Genomic DNA, 18,164 nt, shown 5'->3' with positions numbered 1-18,164 from the left:
GGGTCGGCTCGGACAGGAGGAGGCGGCCGGCGGGCGATGAGGGCCGCGGGTAGGGGCGGCGGGGCGGGGGGCAGCTCCCGGGGCGGCCCCGGCCCGAGGCAGACCCGCCTCTCCGGCCGCCGCCGTGGCAGCCCCGGCGGGGCCCGGCCGGCGCGGGGCGCCGCGGTCGCGGCCTGGGGCCGGCGGCGTGTCCGGAGCGCGGGGCTCCCGCCGGGCCGGCCTGGAGCGGGGAGCGCGGGGCCTGCGAGGCAGCCCCGGGCCGGGGAGCGGCGGAGGCAGCGCGGACGGTGCGAGGCGGCCCGGGCGGGAGGCCGGGGAGGGCCGGGGCCCTGCAGAGAGCCAGAGCGCTGCCCCTGCCCCGGGGGACTCCTCCTGCTCGTGTCCCGCTGGCCCGCAGAGCCCGGCTCCGCTCTCCACATCTCCCGGTCCTTGCCTTGCTCCTCCCGCCCGGCGTCGCCGCCTCGCAGCGCTTTTGTGTCGTCTGTCCCTACTGCCTTTCTCCCTCCGTCCCCTCTCCCCCGGCTCAGCTTTCTGCCCGTCTCTCCCCGAAGTCTCATCGCAGCCGCCCCAGACCTTTCCTGATACACCTGCTAACTCTTGACCTGCCAGAGATCCCTCCTCCCGCGCAGCCTTTGTCTGCGGTAGGGTGTTGTCTAAATTTGCAACCATGCCTATTCCAAGGGGAAGGCGTCAGCTCTGCAGCTATGTTTTCTAGATCCTGCTTCAGTATCAAAATCTTTTAAGACCTGGGTGGTCAGAAAACAACGTGTGTTTACCCCGGGGGGGTGGGCTCTCAACAGAAGCACAGATGGGTGATCGTGACTGAATGCTAGGTTCTAGTTGCCTGCCATCAAAATTTTTGATTTTTAAAAAATGAAATATCAAGAAATTTGAATTCAATTTACCGTGTTAGAACTGTCCCTTGTAGCTAAAACGTTGTTGATCTGTTGCCTAATTTTAGGCATTTACAAAGCATGCAAGCTGGAGATTCACTGAAACAGAGAGCAATACATGAAAATAGATAAGGATCAGTTTCCCATTGTACCAGCTATGTGTGCATCAAGCACACAGTGCTCACTGCCTCTGTGTTTGAAATGAGCTTCAGAAGCCGTTATTGATAAGGTCTCGGGTACGTTTTGGTACCGATTTATTGAGTTGCTGTTTTCAAGGAGATTTCCTGACTTGTAATTCTCAAAGACCCCTGCTCCAACCCCTCCTCCCCTGTTATTATCCCAGGTAATGACGTTATCTGGATAATGACATTCTTGTATTTACACAAAGAGCAGGGGATGTGATTGGAGGTGTAACTATGAATGCTACAGTCCTAAAAATCCCAAGGGCTTGGCGTTTCCATGTTGCTCATGTGTAGGTAAAGACAATAGCCCAGTTTAGGATACATGTTTTCATGGAGTAGTGGGCATGGGACACCTAATGAGCCCTTCAAAAATATGCTAGATGAAATATTCTTCAGATTTACTTAGTGTCTGTATTAGCTGTCTGTACTGAGAAGTTTTTCTGGATTGGAAATTTGAGATGCGCTTTGATACATCCCAGTGAGCTCTGGCTCCTGATACAAGCAGCTTCACACAGAGTTACTCAGAATGCTACTTTTAGAGATAAGTTGCAAGGCTAAGAATCTTCTTGAAACAACAAGCAGCATAAGGTGATAGTTTACATTGACACTTCTTTTTTCTCAAGTATGGACTCCCGCTGCACACAAAGCTGCTTTAGGCCTTTTTCCTGGTTTATTTTTGATAAAATATTTATTTGCATTCTGTGGAAGAGGTTTCAACAGCTGTGAAGTACAGCCGAGAACCTATAGTGCTAATTTGCAGGTCTAAAGCTGTCTTTATAGCTCACAAACATGCGTCAACACACATAATCTTCCTACACTTTCTTCTGATTTGATATTTCTGAAAAAATCACAGATTTTGTCCTATCCTGTTGTTTAATATTGCTAAGGCTGGACTGGGAATTTGATTCTGTCACCCAGGTACTTGGATGACAGTATTTTTCTTCCCTCTTGTGGCTCTTTGTGTGGTTCTGTGCTACATTTTGGTTATGCAGTGGAAGGCTAGAGTCTGGGAATCCTAGGGATGTAATCTTCCCTCTTACAGCTTTCCTTGCTAGGAGTTGCTGTGTATTTTACACAGGGAAGCGTACAGGACTGTGATTTGGGCGGGGTATATTTTCCTATTTTTAATTTTCTTTATTTTTATATAACTTTTCTGCAGTGGTATCTGGTGACAAGTTTGGAAGGGCATTTAACAGAGCTTATTTTGGCATTCCCCTTCCCTTCAGAAATTTCTTGTCAAGCATGTACCTTTGTGTGTCCTTGTATTCCTGGAGCTAATAATTCCAGTGTGTTGCCAGCATATTCCTGCTGATATGAGTTAATGTGCTTCTCAGATATGAAGTATAAGTTGAAAGTGTATGAACTGGAGGTGATATTTAATATGTCAAATGACACTATAGCCTGGCTGATTTGATGTGAAAGGGCTGAGTTGTAATGACAAAACTTACAGTAGGAACTATTGCTCTGTGTCTTGTTTATCTGTGTGCATCTGTCCCTGCAGAGGAGCTGGGAAGAAAAGTTCTCTTAAGGCCTGGAGGCTTTTTTTGCAAAAAGCATGTGTTTATGCAATTGAGAGGAATGTGACCCAAAGATGGAGGATTGTCAGAAATGGGAAAATCCAGTGAAAATGGGTGCAGACATGTGGTAGGGTTGTATGGGTATGGGGTACTGATGGGGGAAGAAACTACTGGGGAGTTGAAGTTAGTTTATGGAGAGAAGACAACTGGATAAAAAAGGGGGAATGATGGAGAAAGGAAGGATTAGGAAACCAAGAGATGTGGAATTAAGGATAGACGTTAGTTTCCTTGAAACTCTAAAGCTCAGGGACAAATTCCTTGAGCAGAGTGCAGAAATTGCTTGTAGTAAGATGACTCTTGTGCCAGAAATAAGTAACGGGCAATGAGACGTTGCTTGCTCCCAATTTTCTGGTTACCTTCCTCTGTATGGTTGCACCATTTTTTTACGTGCTTACTTTCAATATTTTTTATTAAACAATGTTATAATTTTTTTTGATTTTAGGAAATATAAATTCTTTAAAATGGACGGGAATAAGGAACAAGTTATATATACTCTGGGGTTCATTCCCCATGGTTCTTCCCCTTCCGCAAAACTGTCACATAATTTGATTTGGAAAATACTTCTTATGGGGAGCAAATAAAGGGATACAGATTCTGTGACTTTTACAAGAAGTTGTCATTCATGGCCTGACCAAGCAGTTCCTCACCATACTGAAGAGAGTGTGCTGTGTAGTCTTGTAATACTGTGTGATTTAATTCTCATTTACAGTAATTTTCACACCTGTCTTAATTGTTTGCTGTGATTTAATTAACTTTTGTAGATGGATGATCTCATTTCAGTCTCATTTAATCAAGGGTCTCATTTGAAGGGTCTCATTTCAGTCTCAGGAGGGACATGTAGTGTGAGCTCCTGGTCATGATGTTCATGTAACTATAGATAGATTTTGCCTTGCTCTGAGATTTTGTCTTGCTGTACGTGATCTTTTGGAGACCTGGAAGTATCTCTTTGTGTCTTTCTTAGGAAGCTTCTAAGACTGAGAGAGAAGTTGTTACTGTAGTCTTTTAAGTCTTAGAAAACGGTGAAGTAATTAATATTTGACTGCTGGATTGGAAATGAATACATGGTTATTTTGGAAGGCTGTTGGATCTTTGCTACAAGGTAGTGATAGGGAATGTGTCAGCATCTTTGACAAAAGGAGTTCTTGGTCATAATGTCTTTTTGTATGATTAGGGCTTTACAGTACTTACTTTCTTTTTTGCTTGAGAATGAAGTTCACATTTTCCGATTTCAGCAAATGTGATACAATTTAATCTTCGTGGGTTACTGGCATTGTTACATTGCCTTGAATTATTATGAAAAGGTTTATCTATTAGGAGTCCTTGCCATGTGCCATTGCCCTATGGGAAGGACTACTAATAAACAGTTACTTCCAGGAATAACTATTAATCCTTTAATATTTTTTCAAGACATATCTATTATGGTTTGAAGTCTTTATTTTTCTAGATCTGACAAGCATGTCTTTTAGATCTGAAGCAGGGAAACAAAAGCACCAATCCCCAGGTCTCAGTGATGCAATTCTAAAATACCGAAATTCTAAGTAATGCTGGAGTTTGTGTGATTTTTTTTGTTGTTGTTGTTTCTATTCACTCACCCCTAACAAAGAAAAAAAAGCCATGGAGAAGAATGTTTTGTCTTTAAATATACATTTATCAGGTAGTAAGGATTTAAAATTACTTACCACCATGTCAATATGCAAATGCTCAAAAGCATTTTATATTCCATTAGTAGCAAATGCCACTACAGTTGGGTTTTCTGTCAGACTTGTAGGTTTAGACCTCCAAAGAACAGGGTATTACTGGTGAGTTGATTAGCATGGATATTGCATACTTAAAACCTTGCAGGATTATCATCTCTCTGAGTTTTCTGCGTGTATGTATATGTGTGTGTGTTCATGTTATATGTGTTTATTTCTATATTAAAAATGTTTGGCTTCATATTCTGGAAAGATGAGAAGCCATGTATAGCATGATTGTAAATATGGAACAATGCCATTACATTAAATTATGGAGGGAAAATAAAAGAGGGCTTCATTCTTTGAGCCAGCAGATGGGAGGGAGGGGATGTGATCTTACGCCGTGTTCAGCACCTGAGTTCTGGACAGCGGCATTTGAAGGACCAAGGAATTGTACATTCAAACTGTGGGATGTAAAGCAAAATAAATATTTTGCTGTTGATTATGTTCTGGCATACTCCAGTGATACGTTGGGATCCACTTGAGATTCTGGTAGTTTATGTAATATTGTATGAACAATTAGTAGGCCTGCTTCATAACAAGTAAAATAGTTTTCTCATATGGCCTAAAGAAAATCTAAGCTTAAATAACAGTACTGACCAAATATGAGTTATGGTCTGAGGAATTATTAAAAAGAATATTTTCTGAACAGTAAAATAACTTCAGCACACCAAACTAATAAATTAGTTTTGACTGGGTTAATGTCAAGAAACTGGCATTGATGAACATAAACTGTCTCTGCACATGTATTTTTCTGTGAATGCACATGACAGTTTGCAGTGTACTAGTATAGTTTGTGGAATAGTGAACTATAATAGTGACCTATGTGAGTATTAGTGAAATGAGTTGTGCCAAACTACATAATTAAAGAGCATGTTACTGCATTTTAAAAATGTTTTGTCCATGTACTTCTTAATATGTTCCTTGAATCTACTGTGAAGAAAAAAATCACCAAAACAGGTTGAAATGTAGTTGTTAAAACAGGAAGATAAAACTTTGTGTTCTTGTTTCTACTGTGGGATTTTTGTGTTTGGAGATTTTTGTCTTATTTTTGTCTTCTGAGCTAAATGAAATAATGACTTTTTTTTTTCATTCTAGGGGTTGATACAAAATTGAAATTCACTCTTGAACCATCTTTAGCTCAAAATGGTTTTCAGCAGGTAATTTGATTTATTTTTTCTCTTGAGTTTGTAAAGGAGTAGGTTCTTTGCAGTCAAGGTGCTTGCCCTAGCTCAGAAGTGCATTTGTCATCATAATATTAAATGAAAGCGTATTATTTGCAATTGCATCAAGAGCTGTTTCATTCCTATTTGGAAAATAGAATAGGCTTTCATTGTTTACTCAGATATTTCTTAAATCCTTGTGTCCTAGAATATTATACTTCTGTCCCATCATCAAGTAATTAATCTGTATCTTCCCTGTGAGTGGATTAAGCAGTTAAACTCTGAAATGTGTGCCATAAAATGAAGCAAATTTGCATGTCTGTGAGGTAGTAAATGTTGCTATACTGTAGCATTAAACTAATGATGGATATTTTACATTTTTGGACACTTTTGCTTTTAGTGGCATGATGCTCTCAAAGCAGTGGCCAGACTGCCGACAGGCATCCCGAAGGAATGGCGGAGAAAGGTAGGTAGACCTCCATGCCTTGTGGACCATATTGCCTCTAGGTTTCTCAGGAGAGGTGAATTACATCAATATTATCTGCTAATGGGTTTTATAAAAAATATTTGGACCTTTTAAGTTGTACTGGGGATTTTTCCTTGTTTACATTATTCAGTGACAACCTCACAGGGCAGATGGAAACGCTGAGGAGACAGGTAAAGATGGTGTTTTCAACAGCTGGGTTCTTTCTGCTCGAGGCTTAGGTAACTTATTCTGGCGCAGATGTTATTGCTTCATTCTGTCAGTCTCGAGAAATTGCACTGGTAAAATTGCCCTCACAGCTGAAGATAACTGAAAGGAGAATATATCTGCAGTGTAGACTGTCACACTTAAGTTGATAGATGCTTAATGCTGACAAAAATGCTTATAGAAACAGTTGTTGGGGAAAAGGCAGATTACCAAAATTATTGAAGTTCAGAGTCAGGAGTGATGTGGAATGGCAGAGTGCACCATTAACGGGAAATTGCACTGAGTTAGTGTTGTAGGAAAGGGTCCATTGGGATTTTGCTAGACTTACTTTATTGCATTCTTCAGTGTTTGAAGTCCTCTAGTATAAAAAGATGCATTTATATTAGTTTTTTCTTTAAAACTGAGTCACACAATCTCAGCTTTAAAAGTACAGTTTTAATAAAAATAGAATTTTTGAAGACTTATAAAATATATGTAGTTCCACATATTTCTGATGCATCAGCCTAATTTCATTTTCCTGTTTCTGCTATCTTTCCAAACTGAACTGTGCCTCTTTACAAATCAGGGGAGAAGGAGGAGAAGACTTAGTGGCATTGTTTTCCTCACACCATGATGAATTTATTTCTAATCTACAACTTCAGTGAATCATTATACCCATCTAACAGCCTTTTTTGTTTCCTGAAATGTTCTTTTCCCACACTCCAGAAAGTGTCGCAGACACTTTACTGTGGTACATGAGTGGCAGACATCACAGAATCACAGAAGGGCTGAGTTTGGACAGGACCTCTGGAGGTCATCTGGTCCAATCCCTCTGCCCAAGCAGGTCCACCTACAGCTGGTTACCAAGGACTGTGTCCTGGTGACTTTTAAATATCTCCAAGGCCAGGGATTCCATAACCTCTCTGAGAAGTCTGTGTCAGTGCTCAGTCACCCCCACAGTGAAAATGTATTCCTTGAAGTTGGAGGAGAACCTCCTGTGTTTCAGTTTGTGCCCTTTATCTCCAGTCCAGTCACTGGGTGTGGATGGGAAGAGCCTAGTTTCATGTTCCTTGCACCCTCCTTTCAGGTGTTTATACACACTGGTAGGATTCCCCCATAGCTGCCTTTTCTCCCTTCTGAATAGTCCCAGCTCTCTCAGCCTCCCTGCATTAGAGAGATGCTGTGCAACTGGGTCTACCCAGCATATACTGGTGCTTGGCATTGTTTCTCCCCAGAGGCAGGGTTTTGCACTTCTCCTTGTTGAACTTCATGAGGTTCTTTTTCCATCCTGTCCAGGTGTCCTTGGGCTTATCATCCACTCCTCCCAGTTCTGTGTAATCAACAGACTTGTGTATGCTCTGCCACATCATCCAACTCAGATCTGTTGCTCCTTTTCACTCTGTTCATCTCTGTGTTTACTCACATGTGTCCACATGATGCTAACCAAAGAAGTAGTGGCAAGAAAAGAGATTATGTCTTTTTACTGCCATTCCCTGGGTTCACAATGATTTTAAAATAGATACCAAAATAGAGGAAGTATTTTGTGGTGGCAGCATGCTGATTGCCTTCTTTACTATCAACAAAAGGAGCAGGTTGACATCTGCATTGTTGTTGTGGCATGTGACATTTAGTTTCTGGGGCTGGCAGAGATAAAGAATCCAGTCAAACAACATCAGTGGGATGTCGGCAGTGCTGACGCTGTTGGGAGGCAGAATAGTGGCATTCCTCCACATGGGTGACTTCACAAAAGTGTGGGAAGGGACATTTAAATGCAGAAAACATGAGATTCCGGGAGCCGTCTATAAATTCCTTCATCATGCAGCTATGTAAGTGTTTAAATCTGTGGGAAGTGTCTAAATTGCTTTTCCCACTTGAGTGAATTAGTGGCTTATATAAAACTTGACCAGTTAGCTTTCATGATTTCTTTCAGTTTCCTGAAAAAAAAGTTCCTTTATTGTTATTTGTTGTCATTGTATGATCTGTCATGTGCCTTTCATGGTTCAGGAAGTTTTCAAATCTTTGATAAAGGTCCAGCCTTTGTCTTGGATACACATGCATAAATCTGTTCTGGCAATTATTAGCCTTTTAAATGTAGTGAAAATGTTTGTTTCAGAACTCCCTGTAGCACCGACAATTTAGGAAGTCCTCTTGTAAGAGAAGTTGTTCTGATCCAAGTCGTGCTTTCAAATCAATCCCAAATGGTGAATACTAGATGCTATTTGTTCTGCAAAGTCATTAGAAGAGACTTCTGATAAAGAGAAGCACCAGCACTGCTAGATTTCTTCTGGGAGTTTGCAGGAGATGTATCCATGGTTGAGTTTGAGGAAAACCAGCAGTAGTGTTATCCTTTTATAAAACTCTTTGTTGGTTATGAGGACAGAAGGCCTGAACAGGCAGAGGGTCCTTGCTTTGTGTTTCCGTGCTGGAGGGCCCCTGTGAATACACTTAGAGCTGACTTGCTTCTTTGCAAGCAGTCCACAGATCTGGATGCTTAATGCTGACCATTTCCTTCCTTTCTGTTTTAGGGAGCAAGGTATCATTTTAATTGTGCAAAAATTGTTGTAGTTAAAATCCTCTTCTGCATATTTCAAGTCTAACAGCAGATCACGTATGGGTGAAGCTGATAAGATTCATCAAACAGTATGTATTAAAACTTTATATTTTATCAGAGAAATAATTAATTTTGCCATATGTATTTCTAGGTTTGGTTGACCCTGGCTGATCAGTACTTACACAGTATAGCCATTGACTGGGACAAAACCATGCGTTTCACATTCAATGAAAGAAGTAATCCTGATGATGACTCTATGGGCATCCAGATAGTAAAGGTATTCAACTAATTTGTTATTTCTTTTCTAATTTTTTAATGAAAAGTTGGCATTTGAATTTGGATTTATTTCATCTCTGTATCTGCTTTGGCAAAAACTGTACCCTAATTCCCTTTGACCCACCAAAATTTTTTACTTTCTGGCTGCTTTGGTCCTTTTGCACTAGTCTGGTTAGTGTTAGCTGGGAAAAAATGCTATTTCTGGGTTTTTTCTCCTTCATTGTTACTTTTTTTAGAATTTTGAGAAAGTACTGGAGTTTAATGAAGGCAGAGGAACAAGGCTTTTTCCTTCTCTGTAAATAAACACAAATGTTTTCTGGGAGTAAAACATGTTTTAAAATGCAGGAAATGAGCATTTTTCAGTAGTTTTATATGAATGAAACACATTTGTCTATTTGTATTTCTTGGCTGATTAACATTTAATATTTAAAACAGTCAGCCATTTTGTACATTTTTCCTTTCACTTATAAATCACTTAAATTTCAAGGACACAGTTTCTGGCTTATATGGTACCAACTAGTTCTTTTATACTTTGATAAAAACAGTTGCTCTTTTTTGTTCAGTTAAGCAGCTGTTATGTCTTGCCTGTTTGAAACCCAGAGATCTGTTAATATCTTCTGTGGCAATGCCCTTATGAACATCTTTTAGGAAGCTTGTTTACTTAAGAGCTTGCTGGAATTATTTCTTTTGGGTAAGATAAAGGTTTAACAGATTAAAAAAGAAATGTCATCAACTTTGGGAGTATGTACTGGGAGGGTGGAAAGAAAACTGGGACAGGCAAGATAACTAATGTGGAATGAAAAATACAGATATTTTCTCTGCTTGTCTTGTAATTTTTATTTTTACTTCTTTTTCCTTTAAAGGACCTTCACCGAACTGGCTGCAGTTCTTACTGTGGCCAGGAGGCAGAGCAAGATCGAGTGGTATTAAAACGTGTTTTGCTGGCTTATGCCAGGTGGAACAAATCTGTTGGTTACTGTCAAGGATTCAACATACTAGCTGCACTTATTCTGGAAGTAATGGAGGGCAATGAAGGGGATGCCCTGAAAGTGAGTAAAATATATTTTTCGAGCCCTGAAGATTGCTTTTATTCATACTAACTTTAGAACTTTAAAATAAACCAATGTCTAAATTTTGGAGACAGCCTAAAAGAGTTAGCTGATTTATATCAGTGAATTTTTTATTTTGTATGATTTGACTGTTATCACTGCTAAATTTTTTTTTGAAAAAAATAAATGGGACTCCTTCTTCTTACTGTAGGATATCTTATTCCATAATTCCAAATCTGCTTGCAAACACCATAGGTAGCTGAAATATTAAAATTTCATTATCAGCCTCTTATGTGGCAGCTCAATGTGAGGCAGTTAATAAATTGGCTACATTTCAAAGCAAATAGCAAATCCTAGGAAAACACTAAATATTCAAAATGAAAATAAGTAACTTTGAAACTAATTTTTGGGCTACATTAGTCTTACAGTGTTTTGTTTTCTTAGATGGTTTTATTGTAAAAATAAAAGAAAGCTTCGTGAAATTTATAATATGTTGGAAAATGGAAATACAATTTACTGCAGGACCTGGTTTAAGGTTTGGCAAGATCTTGTGCAATTTCCTTAAATAAACATGCTCATATGTGTGAGTTGGGGCCCAATTAATAAAAGATGACTGTGACTCTTCAGATACTGAGCTGTTTGTTTTGTCTTAGACAATGATTTAAATATGATAAATATTTTAATTCACTCAGAGCTCCCAAAATATGAATTTTGTGGCAGTAGAATCCAGCTAGCTGTTTTTTAATCCTTCAATCTAGACAGATGCCTGTAATAGGAAGAAAATACCATAATATACCGACTTTATATCAGAAAGTAAAATTTTCTTTCAGTAATTCTTGCTTAAGATTTTCTCAAGATTTTTAATTGTAATTTATCACATTTTATTGTGATCTTACACTGTCCGGAAGCTCCCCAAACTCATTGTGGTAACACAGGAAGTATGATTGCCCAAGGTTTAAGAAGTCCAAGCTGACAATAAGAACTGTGTGCATCCTTATGCATTGTCTGCTATTGTGAGTTGTGTCAGACTCCTTGTGTGGAGGAGACAATGGAATGGAGCCAGACTGCCCCAGGGAGGTAAAGCACTGAAGGCTGTTTGTACCAAAACTGGTCTTACCTGGCAAAAATAAGAATGGAAAATAAAGTCTTTTCTTTTCCAAGCTTAGTGAGTGGGCTTTACAGGGTTGGAATTTTCCCAGAAGACAGAGGGAAGAGGAGAATGGCGAAGAAAGGAACAGGGTGGGTGGGAGGAAATAAGAATTTGGTGTTAGCATGTGATAGTTTTGTTGTAGTCACTGCCACCTAAAGCAAGCAGTGAGTGAACAGCTACAGAGGCCTGTCAGGGTACCCTCAGGACTGTATCTGTGGGGTAGCTGTGTTTGGGTTATTGTGAAGTCTGGGAGTTAAGGGAGCAAGGGCATTCTCAAGTCTTGCCAGTCAAGTCCCATTTCTAGGGAGGATATTGTAAACAAAATCTCTGTGTCTGGGAAGCATCTCCCAGGGGCTAGGAAACAACAGATATTACTGATGCCAAGGGGCTTTAACAGCACAGGACCCAACATGGCAGCTTCAGTGAATGCCCAGCCAGTGGTACTTGAGTGTTCACTAATTAAGGTAAGCATTAAGTTAAATCCCTGGAGTTGCCTTGAAGTTAGCCTACAGAAATTATGGTAAGAAAGAAAATCCCAACTTGCGTGCATAGAAATTATAAAAATCTCATAGATACTGAAACTCAAAAAACTTTTTCTTGCATGTTATTGTGTGGAAATGCTACAGAAGCAAATGATAAAAATATATATATAGAGATGCATTACAAAGAAGGCGTCTGTTGCAAGCTGGTAAATACATGAAGTGCTTTTTAGAAAAAGGTCTTCTCAAGCAATTCACATGCTGGTGAAACAGAATGAACTTCAGTGTTGAGAAAGATTTCTGTTCTCTGTGCCCTCATATCAGAGAGCAGTGAGGTAATACTACTAAGTGGGAAGGTAGCAAAGGCCTTCATTTATAGAAGGGTGTCTTTAACATAGGGGTTTATAGCTTTTGACATAAGGAATTAATGAAAACACAAATAGCATAGTTATAGGTTGATGTTGCTATATTAAATTACTCTTCCATTGGTTGAAATATATCTGAACAAAATAAAGCATATTTTTACAAGATGGTGACGTGACCCACTATTCAGCAAAGGTTAGGTAATGCATCTGACAAAATATGAAGCTGTTGATTTTCCTGTGTTGACTACTGATCCCCATGCTTCAAAACATGGAACATAAGACTGCTATTGCCAAAGAAATCTTGCAAGGACAAGAGGCAGTGTGTGGTAACAAGCATCTGGGAAAGAAAAGAAAGCAGTAAGGTTGTGTCAAGTGGTGCTCTTGATAGTCCTGTGTCTGAGAAGCTGTTTCTGTCAGCGTCTTATGAAAAGAGAGGGATTGAGGGGAGGATTATTTCCTGTGTGTGAAGGTGCAATGCTTTTCTTGAGAATTAAGGTCTTCATGAAACATAGTAAGGATGCTCATATGAGAGAAATGGAGATGAGATGCAGATGAGATGACTGTGTGCAGGCTCTCTGGATGTGCTTAATAGAGTGGTCAAAGATCCTGAAGTGAAGCTCAGTGTCTTCTGTTAGGCTGTGATAAACACCAGCTTCTGCATATTTTTTGTTGCATTTGTTCATTCTCAAAACTTTGACAGTATCCATTTTATCCATTACCATCCATGTAGTTGAGCTACCTCACTTGAAACAGATGTCTACTTAAAATGTCTCACGCTGCTTAATTTAGCACCTTTTAAAGTGACAAGATGGAGTGCAGCACATGGTAACACATCACAGTAAGATGTTTGGAGAATCTCTTTTTAAAGAACAGTACCTTGCATTTTGGAGAGGGAAAGTAGGGGATTTGCAAGATTAGTCTTCTAGTTGTGGCTTTAACCAGAGAAGGGATAGTGAGACTCTCTGGCAGTGAAGAATCTCATAAACAGTTCTAATATCAGAAGTGTCAAAAATTGCTTTTGGTGTGGGTAATGCTGCCAGCTTGGGCATAGCTTACTGGGACATTGATTTCAGTAATTTCATGGTTCATAAATTCTGGACAGTTTCAAGAGGCCTTTCCATCTTGAATACTTGTGGATGCCTAGGGTACCTGAGGATGCTTGAAGCTATAATATTTTCTCCCCATAAAAGTAGAGGTGCCATAAGAATGTGTTACCACTGGCTCCAATTCATTCTTTAGTGAGCAGAAAAATTTTATTTTTCTGTTATTCCTAGAAAATAACTCCTCTGTAAGTCCTACATGATAGTCTCTAATTTTGCCCACAGATCATGATTTACCTAATTGATAAGGTGCTTCCTGACAGCTACTTTGTCAATAATCTCCGTGCTCTCTCTGTCGATATGGCTGTTTTCCGAGATCTTTTACGAATGAAGCTTCCTGAACTGTCCCAGCACTTAGACACCCTGCAAAGAGCTGCTAACAGGGAAAGTGGAGGTATGTTCAACAGAATCTGCTATTAAACTCGGTCTTGCTGTTGTTTCATCTGAACACTGATTAAAAATATGGTATTTTAAGTGTTTGCATGAGTTGATTGCTTAGGATATGTATTTTAAATTGTTATGATGAAATATGATGGTTTCCATTATTGATAACCTTAACATAAATAGGTGGTGTTTCCAGGAAAAAACAAAACATTCTGTCCAGACTTACAGCTCTTTTATTTGGGCATGTTCTGGGGAGGGTAAGAAGTTGTGTTTTTTAGTTGATTTGGTTTCTTTTTCAGTCAGGAAGCTAAGTGCACCCTGAGTTCCACCTTAGAAAAGATCTGCTACTGTGTTCTGTACGTCTGTGCCCAAACTCTAAAAAACTAAGAAATGGTATCAAGGAAATATTTGTTGTTTGAAAGCATTTTCACAGGCTGGCCTCTCTGGTCATGGCCTTCAGTGCATCAGTTGATACTGGGATGCACAAAGTATTCTTTGAGCATAACAAATAAGTAAAACTTTAGATTTTCAGGCTGAAAAACTACATTTTGTTTGAAACTTAACAAGTACACCAGGATATTAAAATAATAGATATGACTTTACAGAGACAGTCACCTTCACCTTATCACCATGTAGATAAAGACTTATACGATCAGTTGGTGAAACAATGCAGCATTTTGTGGGAAAGTTGGTGGGTTTTTTTGTTTTTTGTTTTTTTTTTAATAGGAGTTTTTATTTTACAAGGATTTGGGGAAGGAGAAACAGTCTTTCTGATAGAAGGGAAAATATCTGTGGGGGTGTATTGCAGGGTTTATAGTCCAAAGCCAATGGTGCTGCTTAGCTTTTTGCAGTGCAGCAGAATGGAAGGTGACTATGTAATTCTTCCACTGTTTTTCTCAGCTTATCTTTGGACAACTGCAGGCTAAGTAAGTTTTGAGCAATAACAGAAGAGCTAGAATGTCTGGTGGATTTTATTAAGCATTTTATACTCCTTGTAAAATGATTGTAACTTGCAGTTACTTCAAGTAACTTGGTTTTTGCTTGTCTGTTTTTTTAACTTCAGGAGGCTATGAACCCCCACTTACAAATGTCTTCACAATGCAGTGGTTTCTGACGCTTTTTGCCACCTGTCTGCCTAACCATACAGTTCTGAAGATCTGGGATTCAGTATTCTTTGAAGGCTCTGAAATTATACTCAGAGTAGCTTTGGCTATCTGGGCAAAGCTAGGAGAGTAAGTGGTCATTTTTATCTGATTTTTCTTCTGATTTTTTTCATATGAACCATGTTTAACTTTTGTTTTCCTTAAGATGTTCTCAACTCTAAAACAAGACACAATCTTTCAGGAGAATGATTGTCTTGGAAAAGGTGCAAAAAGGAACTTTATGGTTTCTTAAAAATATGTACTTCTGAGATCATGTCAGAATGGGGGGGTATGATAATTAATTGACCCTTTTTGCAGAAAATACGTCTAGTTGTTGGAGTTGTCTGTGTATATTGTCTTTGTGCTGTGTAAAAGGTTGGACTTTCCTGAACATAAGCCTCTGAAAGAACTAGTAAATACTCTGTGTAAAGATACACACAGAGATTTGAGGGAGACCAAATTTAGTTAGGTATCTGAAAGTGAGGATATTAATTCCTTTAGTTTCACTTGAGGAGACTGAAGAATTTAAGCCCATTAGCTTTTCCCAGTACAAGAGTGGAGTGTTACTAAGGGAATGACCTTGTGGTACACGAGTCTTTTTTTCTTAAGGCCCAAAAATGAATTTTCCTGAAATTCTCTGCTTTTAAGCGCATTTGACCCAAGTTTCTATTACAGTTCTTTATTGCCTTGGAAACTCACCACATGGCCAGACCACAAGAGATGGTTAGTTCTTTAAAATCCTCTGTTGTCAAAGCAAATATTTGCATTCCAAAGAGTTTACAGTGCTCCCAGAGAAATGAGTTTTGTCACTGGCTTCAGTGGGAGGTGTGAGGTCTGACAGGTCAAGCAGATGTTAGTTCAGCTGGAAACATTTTTCAGCTGGCATCAGCAGCTGCATCAATTTTTTCTTGTGATGCCTATTAAAACTCATCTTCCTTTTTTCTCTGAAATTGAACCACTGGGATTTATGCTCAGTTCTGTCCTTGGAGGTTTCATTTCCTTTTTTTTTTTCTGAATAAATTAGCACTGTGGGCCGGTGATATTGTATGAGGATTTATTTAGTACATTTAAGTTTTAATCTGAAAAATAATAATTAGAATAATAATTTCCTGAGAGCTTTTTTTAATATTCAGTTCATTAATGAAAACTTGCATGAATAATTTGCATTAGGATTAAGCTGTATGTAGTGACACAATGTTTTAGATAAAACATTCTTCCAGTGGATTGCTACACACTTAAAAGCTGTAGCTGTGAATGTTACAACTCATATCATGATATAAAGGAAGTTACTACTTTTAAGATTTTACTGTAAGACTTACAGCAAAATTAAACATGTTTTAAAAAATTGAAAGGAACAGAATCAAGAAATATAAAAGAATGTGTCTAAGAGCATAAGCTGTTCACACTGCATGTCCTATAACTATTGTTTGTTGGGAATGGGGGAAAGTCTGGTAAAAGACTGGGAGAAGATTAGGATATTTTTGTTTCTCTTTGTCCACCATTGTTAGAACTAGAACGGGGGGATTTAAGAAGGTAGGGTCTGAAATAGTGTTTGTAGTCTCATGATCTTCATGCTTCTCAAGATTCATTCTTGAAAGGAAAATAGGGTGAGAAGTGCATTTTTAAAATGTGGGTGGCTCAATCGTACTTCTGTTTTGAGGGAGGCAGAAGGAACAGGGAAGTTAAATATAGGTGCAGTAAAGAAAGCAGTATGAGGAGGTCATGAGAGACTGGAGGTATCAGGGCAGGTAAACCATAAGTTTGTGATAATTGGCTATATACCCATTGTTTGTACTGATATTTAATTTTTTTTTTTTTAGCTACATAATCATTGTTTTACCCAAACTGTGTTAAGATTTCAGTAGCAGTTTCATAGCTCAGTGGTTGTTATGTACAGATGCTGAAGACCAAGGGAAGCTGCTGCTTCTATTGCTGAAGAAAAAAGGCAGTGTGTATTTTTTACATCATTCCAGCATCTGTGTTTTAGAGGAGAGGCTACAATATGGAGCCATCAGTGTACTTCCTTGAGATATAAGTAAAACAAATGTTTTACTTGACAGGAGAGATGTTTAGCAGCTGACCCTAATGTATGTAGAACACCAACTCACAAAAGCATATCACTCATATTTCTCTTCCTCTAGATGACACTCTGTGTTTAGAGTGATTCTAGTGTTTTTAGAAATTTAAAGAAAAGTGCGGAAAAAATATCCCAGTTGGACTCCCCTCCCCAAAACAACACAAGCAAAAGCATACTACCAAAGCAAAGAAACAAATGAAAACCAACACAGTTCCCATCCCTAATTTAGAAATAGCATTCAGAAATATAATGAGTGAATTTTCTTTCATTCTGCATTATTTTAGCTTAATTCTTTTTTAACACAGTGACGTGTATTAATGCACCAATACTTAATTTATTCCACAGGAATGGTTTCTGGCCAGTGAATATCTTCCTGTCTGACAAAAAGAAAGTTCAGTCAGTGAATTTGGCCATTTGGTGCTTGTGAAGAATGAGTGATGAGGCTGTCAAGAGGTCTTTATGCTCCTGTTTTGAGCTGATGAGAGAACTCCCTTGTGCTAGTAGGAGGCAAAATGTATTGATTCTTATGCTGTAGAAGTGAAAGGGGCAGAGGGAATAGCCTGTCTGGAGATACATGACTCTGTTATCATGAGGAGTCAAGACAGTAAGCTGTAGTCAGTCTGTCTTTTTACTGCTGCAGCTTTTCCAATGTTGTATGCACAGTTTTATTATTTGGAAGTCTAGGCAGAATTGCAAATAGAAGTTAAACTCTCTAACAGAAATGCATATTTTATGATTTGTTTAAACACGTAGAATCATATGTAAAAATACAATAAAAGCATGTATTTTGATGTAGGCAGATTGAGTGTTGTGAAACAGCAGATGAGTTTTACAGTACTATGGGCAAGCTGACCCAGGAGATGCTTGAAGACAGTCTGATTGACAGCAATGAACTTATGCAGGTGAGTAACTGTCGCATAATTTTTTTGGTGTTATCTGTTTGATTTCTTCAGGTCTTGATTTCTAACAAATTACATTTTTGTTCAGATTCTGCAGAAACCTAAATTCTCCCAAGAATAAAAATTTCAGATAACTGGGTTGAGCTAGCATGTCAATGAAACAAGAGATGACATGCAGTAAGAGCTAGAATCTTATTTTATATATTAAATGTAGAGAACTGCTAGGCTTCATTTAATAAATATTGATTCTATATTGACAGCTCAGAGTCTTTTGTGATATAATGCTCAATTGGGTTTACATAAGTGAGATGTAGAATCTTTTAGTAGTCACCATTTTTTGGGTTTTCTTTTGCCTTATTTTTATGTTTTGGTCAGTTTTTTATTACACTGTGTCCTTTTCACTCTGCAGGCACTGGGAAATAAGAGTTTATGAAGTGAGAAGCATATAAAAAATCCTTCATGGTTTAGAAAAAA

At 38.9% G+C, this 18,164-nt stretch overlaps 1 protein-coding gene across 4 annotated transcripts in view; it reads left to right on the top strand.

Moving 5' to 3' along the window:
- Positions 1-18,164, top strand: part of TBC1D30 (TBC1 domain family member 30) — a 52,176-nt gene that overhangs the window by 22,898 nt on the left and 11,114 nt on the right. For all 4 annotated transcript variants that reach the window (XM_033058005.1, XM_033058004.1, XM_033058006.2 and 1 more), the window contains 7 exons: positions 5,484-5,545; positions 5,949-6,014; positions 8,921-9,046; positions 9,909-10,094; positions 13,414-13,582; positions 14,636-14,804; positions 17,588-17,693. In XM_033058005.1, the coding sequence (XP_032913896.1) occupies positions 5,484-5,545; positions 5,949-6,014; positions 8,921-9,046; positions 9,909-10,094; positions 13,414-13,582; positions 14,636-14,804; positions 17,588-17,693 (884 nt within the window). The remainder of the gene's footprint in view (positions 1-5,483; positions 5,546-5,948; positions 6,015-8,920; positions 9,047-9,908; positions 10,095-13,413; positions 13,583-14,635; positions 14,805-17,587; positions 17,694-18,164) is intronic.

The sequence above is a fragment of the Catharus ustulatus genome, chromosome 4 (assembly GCF_009819885.2).
Source record: "Catharus ustulatus isolate bCatUst1 chromosome 4, bCatUst1.pri.v2, whole genome shotgun sequence".
Classification (NCBI taxonomy): Eukaryota; Metazoa; Chordata; class Aves; order Passeriformes; family Turdidae; genus Catharus; species Catharus ustulatus.
Note: the sequence above shows the minus strand (reverse complement) of the source record. Positions and strands in the feature narration are given on the sequence as shown.